This window comes from Ammospiza nelsoni, chromosome 9, assembly GCF_027579445.1.
Source record: "Ammospiza nelsoni isolate bAmmNel1 chromosome 9, bAmmNel1.pri, whole genome shotgun sequence".
Lineage (NCBI taxonomy): Eukaryota > Metazoa > Chordata > Aves > Passeriformes > Passerellidae > Ammospiza > Ammospiza nelsoni.
This window is the reverse complement of record NC_080641.1, coordinates 17,451,331-17,467,881: the sequence shown is the minus strand read 5'-3', so window position 1 is coordinate 17,467,881 and position 16,551 is coordinate 17,451,331. Positions and strand designations below refer to the sequence as shown.

At 44.9% G+C, this 16,551-nt stretch overlaps 1 protein-coding gene across 2 annotated transcripts; it reads left to right on the top strand.

Moving 5' to 3' along the window:
• The first annotated feature begins 496 nt into the window (after nt 1-496).
• On the top strand, nt 497-4,566 carry S1PR1 (sphingosine-1-phosphate receptor 1). 2 transcript variants are annotated; one of them, XM_059478018.1, is made up of 2 exons: nt 497-560; nt 1,774-4,566. In XM_059478018.1, the coding sequence occupies exon 2, from the start codon at nt 1,906-1,908 to the stop codon at nt 3,043-3,045; it is 1,140 nt and encodes a 379-aa protein (XP_059334001.1). In that variant the 5' UTR covers nt 497-560; nt 1,774-1,905; the 3' UTR covers nt 3,046-4,566. The 2 variants fall into 2 exon arrangements, with proteins under 2 accessions (XP_059334001.1, XP_059334002.1); XM_059478019.1 differs by lacking the exon at nt 497-560 and adding an exon at nt 671-902.
• The last annotated feature ends 11,985 nt before the right edge of the window (nt 4,567-16,551 follow it).

Sequence of the window (16,551 nt, the reverse complement as noted above, 5' to 3'; positions counted from 1 at the left end):
AACATGGAAGAGCTTCTTCCAGGTGTTTCGTTAAACATGACTTCCACAGTCCAAGAAGAGGGAGAGCTAAGGTAGCATACGGGATGCTGCCTTTGGCCATGGCCTTTCTGGGCCTGCTCGGGGGGCAAGAAGCCGGGCGGGCGCGAAGCTGCCCCCGGCGCCCCGCCAGGCGCAGGAGCGTGCTCGGAGCCGGCCGGGCCGTGCCAGCACCTCCTTCCCCGGAATGCCGGGGGCGCCCGGTGCCGGGAGGCGGCAGCTCCCAGGTCAGGGACGGCTGGAGCCCTCCCTGCATCCCCCGGCCGGCAGGGCGAGGGGGTCCCGCGGGGGAGTTCTTCGCCCCGCGCCTTCGTGTGCCAGCCAGGCACGCCAGCGCCCGCGGCTGCTCCCGCCCCGGCGGGCGGGACGGGGCAGGGCCGGGCTAGGAGGAGGGATCGGAAGGGCTGGGCAGCAGCTGCAGAAACATTAAAACCACCGAGCCCCCCAGCCCGCCCACCGGAGTTGCTCCGCGGGCACGCAAGATGTGCGGAGCCGGTCTGGGCTCCGCGCCGCCCTTGAGCGAGGTAAGGCTCGGGGAGCCGCGCACTCCCCGCACCGCGGGGACGCCCCCGGTCCCAGCGCTGCGGTCCCCGCTCGGCGCGACCCCCGGGGCCACGAAACAAAACAGGAGAGGTGGGGAAGAGGCTACCTGGACACCGGCGTGCCCGGCTGCGTGCCGCGGGCAGCGGAGGCGGTGCGGGCCGGGAGCCACGCGCGCTGGGGACCGGAGCGGGGCCGGAGCGGTGCGGGCTAAGCCCCGGAGCCGTGCGGGACAGGAGCGGTGGGAGTTTTATGTCCGGGAGCGATGCGGACTGGAGCCCGGGAATGGTGCGGGGAACCGTACCCTGCTTTGCCTCGCTTAGGCTGTAATTTAGCAAATCTTCTTGTTCTTCTGTCCTTGCGTGATATTATGTGTTTAATTCTTTTTAAATGTCCACTACGAAACCTTTATGGGTAAAGGGGGTTTCCTCTGTATGCTTATTCCTTAATTATGCCAATTTCAAAAGCTTGCCATACGAGTTATTTAAATGCAAGGGTTTTTACTGACATTCTTTGTTTCAGACCCATGGAATGGGCTTGCTCTCCAGCTTAATTCCATATTTTTCTTGTTTTTCTGAACTTTTTACTCCTGTGGGCTTTGTAAAGTATATTCTTACTTGTATTTAGCAAGGGCACTCCTTACCTGTTTACAGCTTTGAGATGATCTCTTGTTTATATTTACATCAGTGAATTTACCACTGTTTGAGATGGCATCAGTAAATTGCATAACTACCCCCTTCCAAAGTGTATTGAGACTTTATTAATGGAGAAGAATATGGGTCTTCTGTCAAGTAATTTCTGTGCAGACTTTCGTACATTTAGAGTTAAATCTAATCAAGCAAGCCCTTTCTCTTTTTTAATCTCTGCTGTTGCATTTCCCACTGAAGAAAAAACACTAGAACTTACTGCTGGGGAGCTTTGAGATCTTTTGTGTTGGAAGTAATACAGTCCTTGCTGACTCCAACTTGTTCAGTTCTGCATGACAGAACTTTTTTTGTCTTATTAGCTTTACCTATTGAATATGCCTAACCACCTTTTAAACATATTTTACCAGCTGAATGAAACTGATTCATGTGTGAATACGTTTATGACTCTGATGCACAGTTAAAACAGCAGATTATTTTAAACCCTTTAGCATTTGCTACACTATTTGTCTTCCTTTCTTTTAAGTGTGGGTTTTGTGCCTCTTGTTCTCAGGGCTGCAGTTTGTGAGGCCGTGCAGCAGTGCCGGGCAGGCTGTGGGGCCAAGGAGCTGCGGGGCAGCCACCGGGTTTGCGGTTGGCGTCACCATCTGGTCGCCGCTGGGGGAGCAGTCCCCAGCCGGGCACCATGAACTCCGGCACCACTGCCCCGCAGAAGGTCACCAGCAACCCCACCAACACTGATGTCAACTATGTCATCAAAGAGCATTATAATTACACGGGAAAGCTAAATGAGAGTGTGGACACTGGAATTAAAGTGACGTCGGTGGTTTTTATCATCATTTGCTGCTTTATAATCTTAGAGAACATTTTTGTCTTGCTTACCATCTGGAAAACCAAGAAGTTTCACAGACCCATGTACTATTTCATTGGGAACTTAGCTCTTTCAGACTTGCTGGCTGGTGTGGCTTACACTGCCAACCTCCTGCTATCTGGACACAAAACCTACAGCCTGACCCCCAACCAGTGGTTTGTAAGAGAAGGCAGCATGTTTGTTGCCTTGTCAGCTTCTGTGTTCAGCTTGTTGGCCATTGCCATTGAGAGATACATCACCATGCTGAAGATGAAACTCCACAATGGCAGCAACAGCTTCCGCTCCTTCTTGCTGATCAGTGCGTGCTGGGTCATCTCCGCCATCCTCGGGGGGCTCCCGATCATGGGCTGGAACTGCAAGAACCTCTTGTCCAACTGCTCCACCGTGCTGCCTCTCTACCACAAGCACTATATTCTCTTTTGCACAACCGTTTTCACTGGCCTTTTGTTATCTATTGTGGTCCTCTACTGCAGGATCTACTCCATGGTGAGGACTAGGAGCCGCAGGCTGACATTTCGGAAAAACATTACCAAAGCTACCAGGAGCTCAGAAAAGTCACTAGCCTTGCTTAAGACAGTGATCATAGTCCTGAGTGTCTTCATTGCCTGCTGGGCTCCTCTGTTCATCCTCCTTTTATTGGATGTGGGGTGCAAAGTGAAGACCTGCCCAATCCTCTATAAAGCAGAGTATTTCTTAGTGCTGGCCGTGCTCAATTCAGCCACGAACCCTATCATCTACACCTTGACAAACAAGGAGATGCGGAGGGCTTTCATCAAGATTTTGTGCTGCTGCACGTGTCCCCCAGCAGATTCTGGGACCAAATTCAAACGGCCAATCATTGGGGGCATGGAGTTCAGCCGGAGTAAGTCTGACAACTCCTCACACCCACAGAAGGAGGACGGTGACCATCCTGAAACCATCATGTCTTCGGGCAATGTTACCTCATCTTCTTAGGAGTAACCATGGGGGTGTATTTCAGAGTCTTCCTCTGAAATCAGGGAGCTGGGACGCCTCCTGCTCACAGCAGCAGCGTTGGGCTGAGTGAGCAAGTAGCATTAGTTCTAATGAGGCAAACGGTGCACTTGCGAGGCTGGAGTTCAAGAAATGGGACACACTGTTCTGGCTTGAAAATCTTTTTCCCTGGAGCATGTTTTGTCTTTGCGCTGAGGCAGCTCAGGATTGTCAGGCGCATTCATATCCTGAAATCTCCTTAGTAACTCTGAAAGACTGATGCCTTGGTGAAATGATGCCTGGTGTGTGTGAGAGAAAGAGAGAGGGGGAGGAGGGAAAGGGAGAATGAATCTTTTTTTTTTTTCCTGTGAGAAGAATGTGAAGTTTTTTCTCTTCACAGCAAACCACTGACACAAAGATCTTTCTGTACTGAATTTAGTGGTGGCTCTGGTATCGTTGGTAAGAAGTGTGTTTGTTTAGTACATAACATGGAAGGAGATCACACAAATATAACTTAGACCACATACAACCATAATTGGCATAATTTTGCAGAGCTTTTAGTTAAGTCATAAGGGTTTGTTCGCACAGTCCAAAGCTCTTGGGGTTTTACTTAGCAATATCATAGCTGTGAATTTTTGCTGTCAGTCTGTATTACATTTGAAGACCACGAGCTAGATTCTGCAGTTACTTTTGCCTGTACAATTCCATTGGCTGCGTCAGACTTAATGGAGTAGCTCAGAGGGGCATTTGGCCCCATATTTTCATTGCCTTTTTATTCTATAGCATTAAACTGCATTATCATGAAAAATGCAAGAAAGAACTAAATATCATTTCTCTTCAAGATGACTTGAACGTCTACAAAATAGTAAAAAATACTATTGACAACAGTGGGATTTTTGCCTAAGTAAGAAGAGCTAAAAACTGAAGGGGTATTTCAGTGTCAGTTTCACAGTCTTTCCAAAAGTAAGGATCAGTTGGAAAATCAGAAAAGAGTATGTCGGGTTTCAGAAAAAATAAAAAGAAAGTTGAAGTGAAATGACTATAGATAAATGCACTTCCATAACAAAATGCAATACATTTTGGCACATTTTATTAATGTTTATAATTTCAGCAAAGATGTCTGTATTTGATCATGGAAGAAGTACCTGTTGTTAAATTGAATGTATTTGTTTTACAGCATCATTTTTACTTCTCTATTTTTCTAACCTGTGCTAATGGGGTTGAATGTGTATAATGTAAATAAGATACAGGAGTCTTCATGCGCCTAGAGTGTTACTATAACAAATGTGGTATATCTGGGATAGCTGAGAGCAATTGACTTATCTACAGTCATCAGCAACTCCTAGGACTGGTATTTTGTAAAGAAAATCTATTGCCTTTGTAGTAAAATTTCCAGTGCAATTAAACTGTTGGGGTTTTTTTTCTGGTTTAAAAATAGTATTTAAAATGTTTCTGACTTTTATTGTTCAATTTGCACATAGCTTTATTGACTTCTAAACATTAATAAACTGATTTTTTAAATTAGTCTATTATCAGATTACTAGCAGTTTTGTACTGTTGTGGTGGTTTCATGCCATGTGTGGTTTCCACAGAAGTTGGTGAAAGAATTCCTTGATTTTAGTACATGCTGGGATTAAGTCCATTCGGTAGGGACATAACGTGTAATATCACAGGATTGTGTAAAATACAAAACTAATTTTAAACTATAACTTTCTTGTCAGCATGTGCTGTATGGCTGAATGTCACTAGAAGAATCTCTACAAGAGCAATTCTCCTCAGACAGCCAATGAAGTACAAACAGAAGGAAAATCAGACAGTTGCTAGTTTTACCATGACTGCCTAGAGTAGAAAAGTGAAGTAATTCACTTGTATCACTAATACAATTCATAAGTTCAATTCTCAGCCTATTGCAAACGTCAAGGAAGTTTATGAAACACAGGATGGTGGCTCAGCTGTGTGAGCGGTGCAGCTCCGTTGGGTCTGCCAGCGAAGGCCATGGCAGTGTTGTTGAGCAGATACTGCCTTACTTCTCCCAAAGGTTTGACTTCCATTTCCTTTCCAGTGGCCGTTCCCTCTCAGAATTACTTTTAAGTTCCATGGAGCCTGTACCGGATGCAGTTGGAGAGTGAAGATAAACCTCACCTTCTCGTACTGTATGTCATCGCTGTGCAGGGCTGACTGTGGGAAATGAGAACCTACTCACCGAGGAAGGCTCTGGGTCATAACCTCACTTCCTGAAGGAAATTCCAAAAATGCCCTGAAGACAAAAGAGTGGAAGCAGGCTGGAATTTCTCTCCATCTGTCTGCTTGTATGGAAGGAATGATTTCATGTGTGCTCACTTCCTAGCCTTTTAAATAGTGACCTGAGCAGGGCTGAAAAAAGCGTCAAATCTGTATTTGTGCACAAGATAAAATGTCTCTTGGCTCAGGCCTTCATTTGGGCAGGGATGGTTTACCCTGGCTGCTGACAGTCATGAGGGAAAGCACTGCTTTGTCCCAGGGATAAAGTCACTTCTGTGCAGAGGAACGAAAATGTATAAACCATGGAAGCCCAAGTTAAACTCTTGTGCTACCAATAAGTAAATAAATGCAATGTACAGGGATGAGGCAATGCACAGGGACATCTGAATTTGTAGGGGTGCTTTTATCTGAGGGACTGGGACCCTTCTGCTCCTGAAGCCTTGCAGGCATTAATGTTGTTTGTCCCACACATCTGAGATCCTGTGACAAGGGCTGAGCTGTGTCATCTTAGCACGGTGCCACTGACCCTTGTGACTACCACCCCATTTCTGTACTAGGAACTGATAGCCACAGGTGAGTCATTTCCCTTCCCTTCCCTTCCCTTCCCTTCCTGGTGTTTCTGTATCCCTTGCTTTTATCTCATCTAAGCACTGTGTGCCTTTGTGGAAAATGACAGTTTCCCCTGTGGAGGTGATTGTGTGATGGGAGCCCAGTTCTGGGAGGGAACCCAAAGCCCTACGTAATGCATTCAGTAAAAGATGTACACACCCTAGAGTGTGGCACTGGGCCATGGGAAGCATTTCCTACACTCCTGGTCATGGTGACTGAAATCTGCTTCCTCCACAGACACTCCACATGCAAGTAGACAAGATTTGCACAGGCAATAATAGCTGTAATAAAATAACAGTATTAATACCAGTAAGGTGAAAAAAATGAAAAAGCCATTTTGTCCAGCAGCTCCTCAGCCATGGCCATGCATTCCTATACACCAGCAGGTTATGCCAGAGCTACCACACAGTTTTGAGGCTGCAGTGTAGAAAGCACCCTTCTGAGCCCTGGGCTGCCTTCTGTGTGCCTGCAAAGGGCATGCAGCTTTGTCCTGGTGATGGCCATGTGACAAACAGGCAGAGAAAATGAACTCAGAACTGAAAAGGTGCATTATACCCAATGTCTACGTGAAATACAATAGCCTGAATTATTCAGAGCAACCTGGTCCTTTGGTGTTTATTCTTTTTCCTTGCTGTTCTTCCAGTGCAAGGAATAGAACAGGGATAGAAAATTATCATAAAATCTGTCTGTGACTTCCCTGGCAACTCCCTGCCCAGGTATTCTGTGTGAGAGCCAGGTATAGCAGGCTGCATATTGAGCAAGAGAGGAGCTGCAGCTGGAATGCCCCATGGACCACTCAGCTGGAGCTAACCTTGGGCTTCCTGTACACCACAGGCTGCCAGGTCTAAAATAGGGAACAGAAATGTGTAAAAATACTGTTATCCATCCTTATTTTATTCTTTCACCTAAGAAATATAGGGATTGCCCAACTGTAACATTCCGTAATTCCTAATCTGGCCCAGAAGATCTCAATACTGATTGCATTTTGTATGGGATGAGGCATTATCAGATGTGGTAAAAAGGGTCAAACTGACAAAGCATTCAAAACCATGGGTACGCAAACTAGAGCTATGTACCCTGCTCAGCTCTGAGACGCTGGAAATTCCCCAGGCTTCTGAAGTTTGCCAGAAAATATCTATTGTATTTCAATAATTCCCCATAGGTTAAGTTGTTTTTTTTCTATTGAAAAGAAGATTAATTCAATAGAACAAAAGTGTAAAGATTTAAGAAGCAAACAAAGAAATCCTAAACAAAATCCACATAATTTAAGTTCCTGTAATTTCACACTTTTCTAATCAAATCTTTCTATTTACAGATTGAAAGAGTTTGCTCATTAGGTATCATCTGATTTATTGTGATAGAACCTTATTTCATTTTACACAGTTAACAAGAATTGCATAGGGTCACGAAATCTCCCTTCAACTATTACTCTATGCAGAGAATTTTCTATGGTAATTAACAGTTATTGAATCCACTCTGCACACATAAGCTATAAGAGCATGTGGCACAGTAACTTGTACACAGTAACTTGTGATTAAATAAGAATTTAGAGAAACCTGGAAGCCAATCAGCCAGTATAAATTACAGTATTATCCAAAAGATTGGGTGTGTTTGGGGGGTTTTGTTGGTTTGGTTGGTTGGTTGGTTTGGTTTGGTGTGAATTTTTTGTAAGTTTGGAATGTAATTAGTGTACACTTAGGTGATCCACTGAAGAGAATGACGATGTTAAGGACCACGTCCCCTGCAGCACCAGGATGACTCAATGCTTGTGTGTCAGGGTTTGAAGCATTGTACCAGGGCAGCAGCAGCAGATATTCGTGCATGTACAATACAACATTGTATGGAAGCTCCCCAAGCCCTCGGTGCTGCCCAGGCCCTTCCTCTGCTGAGCAGCCCCGCTCGGCAGCTGAGCGGGAAGTGTATCCTTGCACTTGGAGCTTCCGTGCTACCTCCACAGGACAAAAAGGCAGGAAATCCCTCAACCACACCCAGGAATGCTCCAGCTTGGAAAAGTCCTAATAAAGCAGAGCTCACAAAGCTCTGTCAACCCTCTATGAACCTTCTGCCGAGCCTGGGGCAGCAACCACATCATGCAAACCTGGTACAAAGGGCAATATTTATTTTGAGCTTTTGGGAATGATCGCTTGGACAAGACCCATTTTTAGGTGCATGGTACATAAAAACAGCCTGTCAGAAATGTGTGTGACCCAAACCCATAAAATATTAAGATGCATCCGTAGCAATTGCAGTGTTTATTCCGAATCACTCTACTCAGCTAAAAGTGAGATTAAAATACCAAATGCACAGTTCTGAAAACAAATGGACATTTGGAAAACACAGGCTAGAGGGAAATCATCAAATAAATACTGGGTTAAAATAATCTTCTGGGCTTTGTGAAATCATGGATGAAAACTGTTTCGCTACCTGGGGAAAATCTGGTGAGAACCACAGCTCACAGCTGACATTTACAGGTCCTGACCTGAGCTGTCTGCTAAAGGTAGCTTTGTTCTCTCAAACACAGAAACACTTGGCATAAGCCAAGACTTCTTGACTTAGCAGGACAGTGGTGTAAATTGCTGGAATACTGTCTCAGACAAATTCTTGCCCCCACTGAGCAGCCAGAGCTGAATAATGTGAAGGTGAGGTTGTGAATTACTTTAAGCAACAAAAATAGAATTTATATGGTGACACAGCATGTGCAATAGCAATTTTCATTATGTAAAAAATTGTATTTGGCACAAGATTGTGATTGAGAGTATATGGAAGAACAGGTTTCAGGCATAATTTTGGATTGCTGGGGGAGGGAGTTGGACTACACCATGATATTTTCCACTTGAAATGAAGGAATCCTCTGTGGTAATGCAGACACAAAGCTGAGGATTTTGAGAATTTTCACTTGTGAACTCTATCCTTAGATCTGTAATTCTTTCCTGAGCAGCTCTGGGCAAGGTTTCATGAACCCTCCCACAGAGAGATATGTGTAATAAACACACAGGGATGTTTACAAATGAATACTTTGAATTTTGTGGTACTATTCAAAGAGCTGATATCTCTGTCATTTTGAATAAGGGGGAGAGTCTGCCAGCTCGATTATTACCCAGCTACTTGCAGTATTTCTTTGTGCTTTGATGAGCTGGATGCTGCTCTATCAGTTACTCTAAGGTGAAAGGAAAAAAAAATTCTACCAACATGTGCAACCCTATCCTCATGTTTGGAAGAAGGACCAAGATGTTAGCTGGAAAACACGTTCTGATGAAGTGCTGAAGAACAACTCCCTACAGCCTGCATTGTTATCTTTCTTGCTTTCAGGCAAGACACAACAATGGTCTAACGATTTCTGCTAATCTGGTGACCACTTCGATGCCTGTTGCACAAGGAATCCATGTGAGCCATTTCCCAAACACCAGGCACTTTCACATGTTTTTTACTTCCATCACAACTACCACTTCTACTGCTGGTTTAGGCACAAGATAAGAAATTGCTTGCAGCTAGTGTGTATTTCTCTCTCATCTGTGTTATATGATCCATGCACCTTTTGAACAAATTTTCTATGTTGGCACAGAGACATTACTTCAAAGGAGCCTACAACTCTATTCCAAAAAGTGTAACAACTTTTCCCCCCTGCTGTTCTCAGAAATTCAATGCATTTTGCATTTTATCAGCTCTCTGACTGTTTTTATATGTCATATCGCAAATGTTGTTTGAGGAAATCTTCCAGATTAACCTTCATCTCAGACACTGTCCATTTCCCAAGCAAAAATATTTGAATTTTATTCTTCTAATAAATAACGTCAATGTGAGGGAGGGAACTTGTCTACACAACTAAGGTGATAGCGAAGGAGCAGTGAATCTTTCAACTTGAAATAGTTCATCAGTGAATGTGGCTCTAGTCAGGACTCTAATGATACAGGGTGAAGTTTTTCTTTTCACCAAACTTGCTGAAAAATGCAGAGGCATTAAAGAGGGTTCAGAGGACAACAAAGCAAGGCGCTTTAATAGGATGAACTAACATAAAAGGCTCAGTGAGCAAAGCCTTTTCCCACCACATCGGCGAGAATGGCGAAACACAATACTCAGCCCAGGAGCTAGCTATGGAAGTGTGCTGGGTGGTACAGAAAGAAAACGTTTTAAAGCTCCAGACAAAAGCCAGAGTCTGTCTGTATAAACCAGAACCAGTTAAAACATGTAAAGTATTTCAGAGTATTTTCAAAGTATTTTGATGTTTGAAGAATCAAAGTGCCTTAGTATTTCAGAATATAATTAAGCGTGGTTGGTTTTTATTGTTATTTTATTTCCTTTAAGAAGCACGACTCCTGCACTTGAGCACGGGCTCTGTCCTGCGGCAGTCACGGCCCTCTGGCCCCAGCTCCGAGCGCACGGCCCGGCCCGGGAGCGGCAGCTCCAGCCCTCAGAAGGGCCGGCAGCGGCTCCAGGGCACACTCGGAGGTGAACGCACCTTCCCTTCCTCTGCGAGCCTTTGAGAGGCCACTGAGACGGCTCCCGCTGCCCCGGCCCGGGCCCCTTCCTGCTCCGCACGGTTTTCCTGCCAGCCCGGCCCGGCGCTTCCTGCGCCGCCTTTCCCTTCCCGGCGCTTCCCGGCGCTCCTGGGGCTGCGGGGAGCCCCGAGCCACGGCGGGGGAGCTGCCGCCACCCCCGAACCGGCAGCACAAACCAACCCGAACTGACAGAAAAAGCACTGAAAATAGCTTTTCTCTGGGTGATAAGCACATGAGCAAGAAGCGTGTGCTGTGACGGGGGGAGGTTCAAAGGGTTTGGCAGGAGTTGAATGCAGTCCGGGGCTGCGGGCGCTGCTGCAGCTGCAGCCCCTGCGCCCCTCAGCCCCCGAGAGCTCTCAGCTCCCCGAGAGCGTGAAACACCGCCCGCTCCGCCAGCGCCGGTCCGGCAGCGGGTGTTAAACCCGAGCCCAAAGGTGAGAAGCCAAAAGTGGCAACTGCAAAGCTGGCCAGGCTTTCACAGAGAGTGTTTTCCCTGGTGCTTAAGTACTTAAAGAAGTCTATTTATTGCAGAGTGTTTCACAGGAGCACCAAATCACCCCCTTCAGAGCAGCCTTCGAGGCGCGGTGAGCGGCCGGGCCGAGCCCTCGCCCCTCAGCGAGGCAGCCCCTGCCCCGGACACGGGCAGCCTCTGCTGCTGGCTAGGGGGAGCTTTGTAGCAATGTGAAATCAACCAGAAGTCTCGACTCGTCTTTTTTCTTTTTCTTTTTCTCCCCCCCCACCCCGAAGTGCATTCCAGGTGTAGCACTGGTTGTTGAAGGCTCGGTTTTTGTTTTCAGTTGGCTGAAGCAGCAGCGCCCGCTCAGCCGCGGGCTGCAGGAGGCGGTGGGGCCGAGGCCGTGCCCGGGGCCCCAGCCCCGCAGCTCGGGCGCAGCTCGGCGTGGGCGCTGCTCCCTCCCCGTCGGGGAAAGCCGGGGGCGGCTGGGGCTGAGGCCCAGCGCAGGGAGCTGGGTGAGCAGGGAAGGGGCTCTCCCAGGGCCTTGTGTCCCTAAGGAAGGAAGACTTCTGGTCTAGCTTGATTTGTCCCCTCGCAGGACGAGGGGGCTGTGGCGTTTGCATGGGAACGGAGCAGATTTACAGCAGTAGCGGTGTGTTTGTGCTCTCGGGTATTTGTGGCTACAAGACAATGCCCCTGCTGAAGTGCAGGCAGAGTAGATGCTACTGTTTGAAATTAAAGCTCAGAGTAATGAAGTCGTGGTAGCTGGAGTTTAATGATGAAATTCATTGAGCACACGTGCGAAAGCTGAGGCACAGTTCATAGACAAAGTGTTCATTTCAGTCTTGCCTTTACTGTGGCCCTTCAAACTTATCTGAGTGTTATCTCTAATCCACCTGTGGGCAGCCTTCTGGGAGCAGGTTACTGAAGACACAAGACAGGGAACAGGCTGGCACCACCCCAGCCTGACACCTTGGGAATTGTGACACAATGCTCGGGGAGAGGACCCGGCTTTCTCCCTCAGGTTATCAAGCAACCTTCACACTAGCCTTGTTCATCTTGTGTGCATTTATGCAGAGAGTTTGTTGATAAAATAACCATTGTTTTGATCTTCCTTCTTGAAGAAGTTTCCTTGGGACTAGTTCCTATATTCAAAGCATTTATTTGAAGAGATAGAAAGGGCTTCAAACACAGAGTCACACAGGTACACTGGAGAAAGTGTAAGTATTCCTAGAGGTCATGCTTTCTGTCCTGTTTGACTGTGTCCCTGCATGGAATGAGGCTAATATGGCTCTGATCTACCCTTGCCTTCAGAGCGAAGTTGAACAAATAGCAAAGGATTTTTAGCTGTATTTAAGGGTATTTTGATATGTGCCTCTTGCAGCCTCAGCCTTTTGTGTGGCCTCTACTCTCTTTCTGTTATGGGAAATCAACATAATGAAACTGCTCCTTCCCTTCTAAGTGAATGTCATTGTTATAATACAATGAGTCAGGAAAGAAACAATATTAACTTCAAAATAATGGCAGTCAGAACTCACCAGCATGAGTTCCCCCTCCTTCCATCAGTCAGCTGGAAAGCCTTAACTGAGTTTCCTCATTGTAATCAGAATCTGGCCATAATTTAATGAAACTGAAAGTGGAAGAGTTCCCACAAATCAGAAGTAGGATTTTCACTGATATAATTGCATGAGACCTCCTATTTGGAGTCAGGAAAATGAAAAAAGCTTGTTGCCTGTGAGCATTGCTTGGGTACATCAAGCAGGTCCACGTGATCCAGGGTTTTGGAAGTAATATAATAGTGACTTTAATATGTTGTGAGTCTTTATGGCCTTCAAAGCTTGAAAAACTTGCACATTTAGGCAACACTGTAATCCTTACATTTTGTTGAGTTCTAGGTGTGGAAAAAATGTCAAAAAATGAGCTCCATACATGAAGAGAGAAGCAAACGTCCTCGGTGTCCCTCAGTTCTCTTCTAGTGTGGCTGGCTGCTGAACTGGCTTTGGTTCTGATTGTGACCCTCTTTGGCTCATGGCATGCTGGCCTGGCAATGCTATGTAAATTGGCTGCCTCTAGAGGTGGTTATTTCTCTGCCATTTGCCCTGCTGTTTGACTTGGAATTTTAGAAAAAAGAGGAGGCTGTGGAGGATAAATAAGTCCTGCAAATTAAATAAAATTTTGGTCTAACCGGGATGGTCACAAACATAATTCATAAGGGGTTCATGAGCAGAATTCTCAGGTTGTCAGGATGATACTCAGTGTGTGTTACTGCTGTGTCCATTACAGAGAAATGTCTGGCCTGTTTGACTAGTTGTGGTTGAGGTACAGCAGTTTCTGTCGCCGATGATATATGAGAGGAGAGTGTAAACACTGTCATTTGCCTTTGGCTCCTGGTTCTGAGTGGCCGTGTGTGTCTTTGCATTTCACTTCAACGAGCTTGTTCTGGAGAGTGATTTAGGAAAGAGACTTGGACTTTTGTCTGCCTCGGTCCCAGCAGTCTCTGAAATGCTGCCGCAGTAACTGGTGAATTTATTAGCTTGCAAAGGTGATGTTTGAAGAGTAAGTTAGATGAAAAGCAAAAGAAGACCAGAAGAACAGGCTGCCCTTCTTCTTTCCATTTGTAGCTACACGTTTCTGGAGGTTTGTGTTTGAATTTAATTTACCTTTCACATGGAAGGTACGTCAAGTGCAGACACGTCTTCCCTGTGCTCTGACCTGGTCAGCTGAGCCTGAATGCTGTAAAGCTGAGTAACCACAAGGCAACCTAAACTAATGCACCATATTTTGTGTGGCTTACATGTTTCAGCAGCGCTAACCTAGGCTAGCTGCTGCCTGGACATGATTTCTCTTTCATCCCTCCAGCCCTAGATATTCTAATTTATCTGCCCCTAGGCATGCAGATGTACCCAAAAAGCTGTTTTGATTGCAGAGGCATTACTACAGTTCCGTTTGTGGTTTCTCTGTGGATTTCAAAAGCAAGCTTTTATATGTAAAGTTCAAGAGAAGTTGAAATTAGAGTGTTTACTTGTGTTTTCTGGAGAAGGATGAAAGTTTGTATTTTTTGTCTTGCTTTTCATAAAGGTTTTATTTTGTTGGTTTGGTTTGGTTTTTTAAAGCAGCTCAGGTGTCACCCCACTATTCCTTGTTCAGTGGTCTGTCACAGGATTCTGCTGATTGGTCTCTAAAAGGCACTTTGGCTTAGTCTTTGTTATTATTTAACAGTTAATTAGCAATGGGACTATGATTGGAAAGCATCATAAGGCAAAAAGGAGACTGCATGAGTAGTGCAAGAACAATACTCATTTAAGGCAGATCCTACACTCAGATTGATTTTGTTCTTGGAGCAAATGGAAGTTCCACCAGAGGTAATAAAAGTTCAGGCCACTTAAACAAGACCTGCATCTGACAAGACTGCATTGGCACTGGCTCTGGGTCAGACTCTGAACTCTTGGTGTCAGTGAACGATTTGCCGTGAGTTTGGATGGAAGTGGTGTTAGAACTGTTGTGAAAAATCAATGGTTGTTGCAGCTATTGCTTTTCCCTCTGCTGCTCCTTGCATGTCATCTGCATTGTTGCTCTCCAGCATGAAAGGGAAATCGGAAAGCTGATCACGCCTGTGAGTTTCAGAACGACAGTCTGAGAGGTTTAGAAAAACCAACTTCAGCCCCACCCTGCCAGTTGAATACGTGGTTGAGCAAACTGACAGCCTTCATCAGCAAGAAAAAAGCATTTTTTTACTCATTCTTGAGAACCCAGAATAGAGCAAAACAAGTGAATGGCAGCTGTGTGAGGGTCTGTTTCTTTGCATGAAATGGGATTCACAGCATAGGCAGAGAAGTACTTTGTGGAATAATATTTATCCCAATTTAAGATACAGAACAAGCACTGCAAATGGTGGGGTCCTTTCTCTGAAAGGCTGGTACTTAACAATTGAGTTGAGAGCTAACTCAGTCTCTACTGTCTCAGTTAGCTTGCACTACATAAAAAAAAACACAAAACAAAAAAAGGTAACTCCAGGTTGCTCACAATGCCCACCCTGTGGGAGATTAAACAGTTAACCAATAGTTTAGGAGGTGAAGTTGAAGGTTTTCCTGTGGGCCAAGGATATCAGCACCCATCTGTGCCAGATAGAGCTTTTCTGTCTCAAGCCTTCACACATCATAAGAACGATAGGACTGTCCACTTAAACACATTTTATTTTTCTTTAATCTCTCAGAATGTGCGTCTTTGTTTAAAACTCAGGTTGTGGGGAAGATGAACCCCTCCTGAGTCTGTTGTGATTTTGCTCATTCTTAAACTTAGGTGATTCCTGGAACCTGGCTTCTATTTTTCTTTCATATTTTGGAACCTGCCTCTGCCTTTCCTGATTCTGTCAGGCATGGAAGGAGAAATAGCAAAAGTCCATGAAAAATGAGCATTCCCATGGGGTTACAGTATGATGGACACAGGGAAAACACTGGTGTATGTTCCATTAGAGATCAGTCAACATGATCTACAAACTTGTAAGTTATAAAACTTGCAATATCACAAGAATCTTAGTGTTGCATAGATTCATGTAATTAAAAAAATGATAGAAAAATAATCTGATATGTTGTCATACCTTTAACCATAGTAAGTATAGGATGTCATCCTAGAGACATTTTGAACTTGTATAAATTATCTTTGTGGGCAAAGATTTGCAAGTTCTTTAGGCCATCTATCCTAGAACTTTGCTATCATTACCACTAAAATTCCTATAATTCTCCTTTTACAGTTTAAACCCATCTTATTCAATCTGCTTTGCCAATAGAAGTTACTCTTCCATTTGCAGCTGTGAAAATTTTTATGTATTTAAAATCTGGCACGCTGCCACCTCATTCTCTTAGTCTTTAGACTACCTTATGAAAGTAATCACTCATCAAAGATAATTTTTTTTCTATACCTCCAGTGATTTTTATTTTTTTCCCTCTGGACTCTCTTTAATTGAATAATACTTGATGTGAGCATGCATATACATTTTTTAAGAATAAACTAAATGGTCTTAGAGCTTTGAACAGAAAGCATCATGCACAGCAAATAACAATGTCTATGTGAATACATCACATTACTAATTTTAAAAATGTCTTTTAAAAACAATGAGAATGTCCCCTTTTAACAAACCCCAGTGAAGCGAGTACACAGGACTGCTTCAACTGCAAGCAGATTGTGTCATCTACCAAAAGCTATTGTGTCAGCTCAGATTAATGAGTAAGACTGCCTACTAATGGGGACAGTTTTCTAATAAAAGCAGGAGAAATGTTCCTGCCTGCATTTGGATTTGTCTACAGATGCTCTCTGAAATCCTTGCTTGGTTCTTCTTGGTACTTACTCGTGAAAACTGATGGAGTTCTGTGCTACTAGAAATGAGCTGTCTCTCTTGTTTGGTACTTTGCTTGCAGCCTGTAAAAATTGCAGAGAATTTATTCAATCAATCTAGTGTATGACAACTTAGCAAACAGGAGCTTTTACTGTTTTAATTTTTTTCTGTCCCAAACTCTAATTTTAACCCAGGTTCCTCTGTGACTGCTGAGGGCAATGGAATGTGTTTTCCAATGGATTTGTATTCTGTGCCTGCCCAATGCAATCATTTCTACCACCCTTATCTTGGTTACAGCCTTCTGACATCTCAGTATTCCAGCAGCAGCTGGGCTCTGGAGAGGGTTTTCCAGGATTCAGCAATAGTGACAGCCCCGG

What these genes read in the sequence shown, in the direction of transcription:
- S1PR1 (XM_059478018.1), top strand. Translation starts at nt 1,906, where the DNA reads ATGAACTCCGGCACCACTGCCCCGCAGAAGGTCACCAGCAACCCCACC.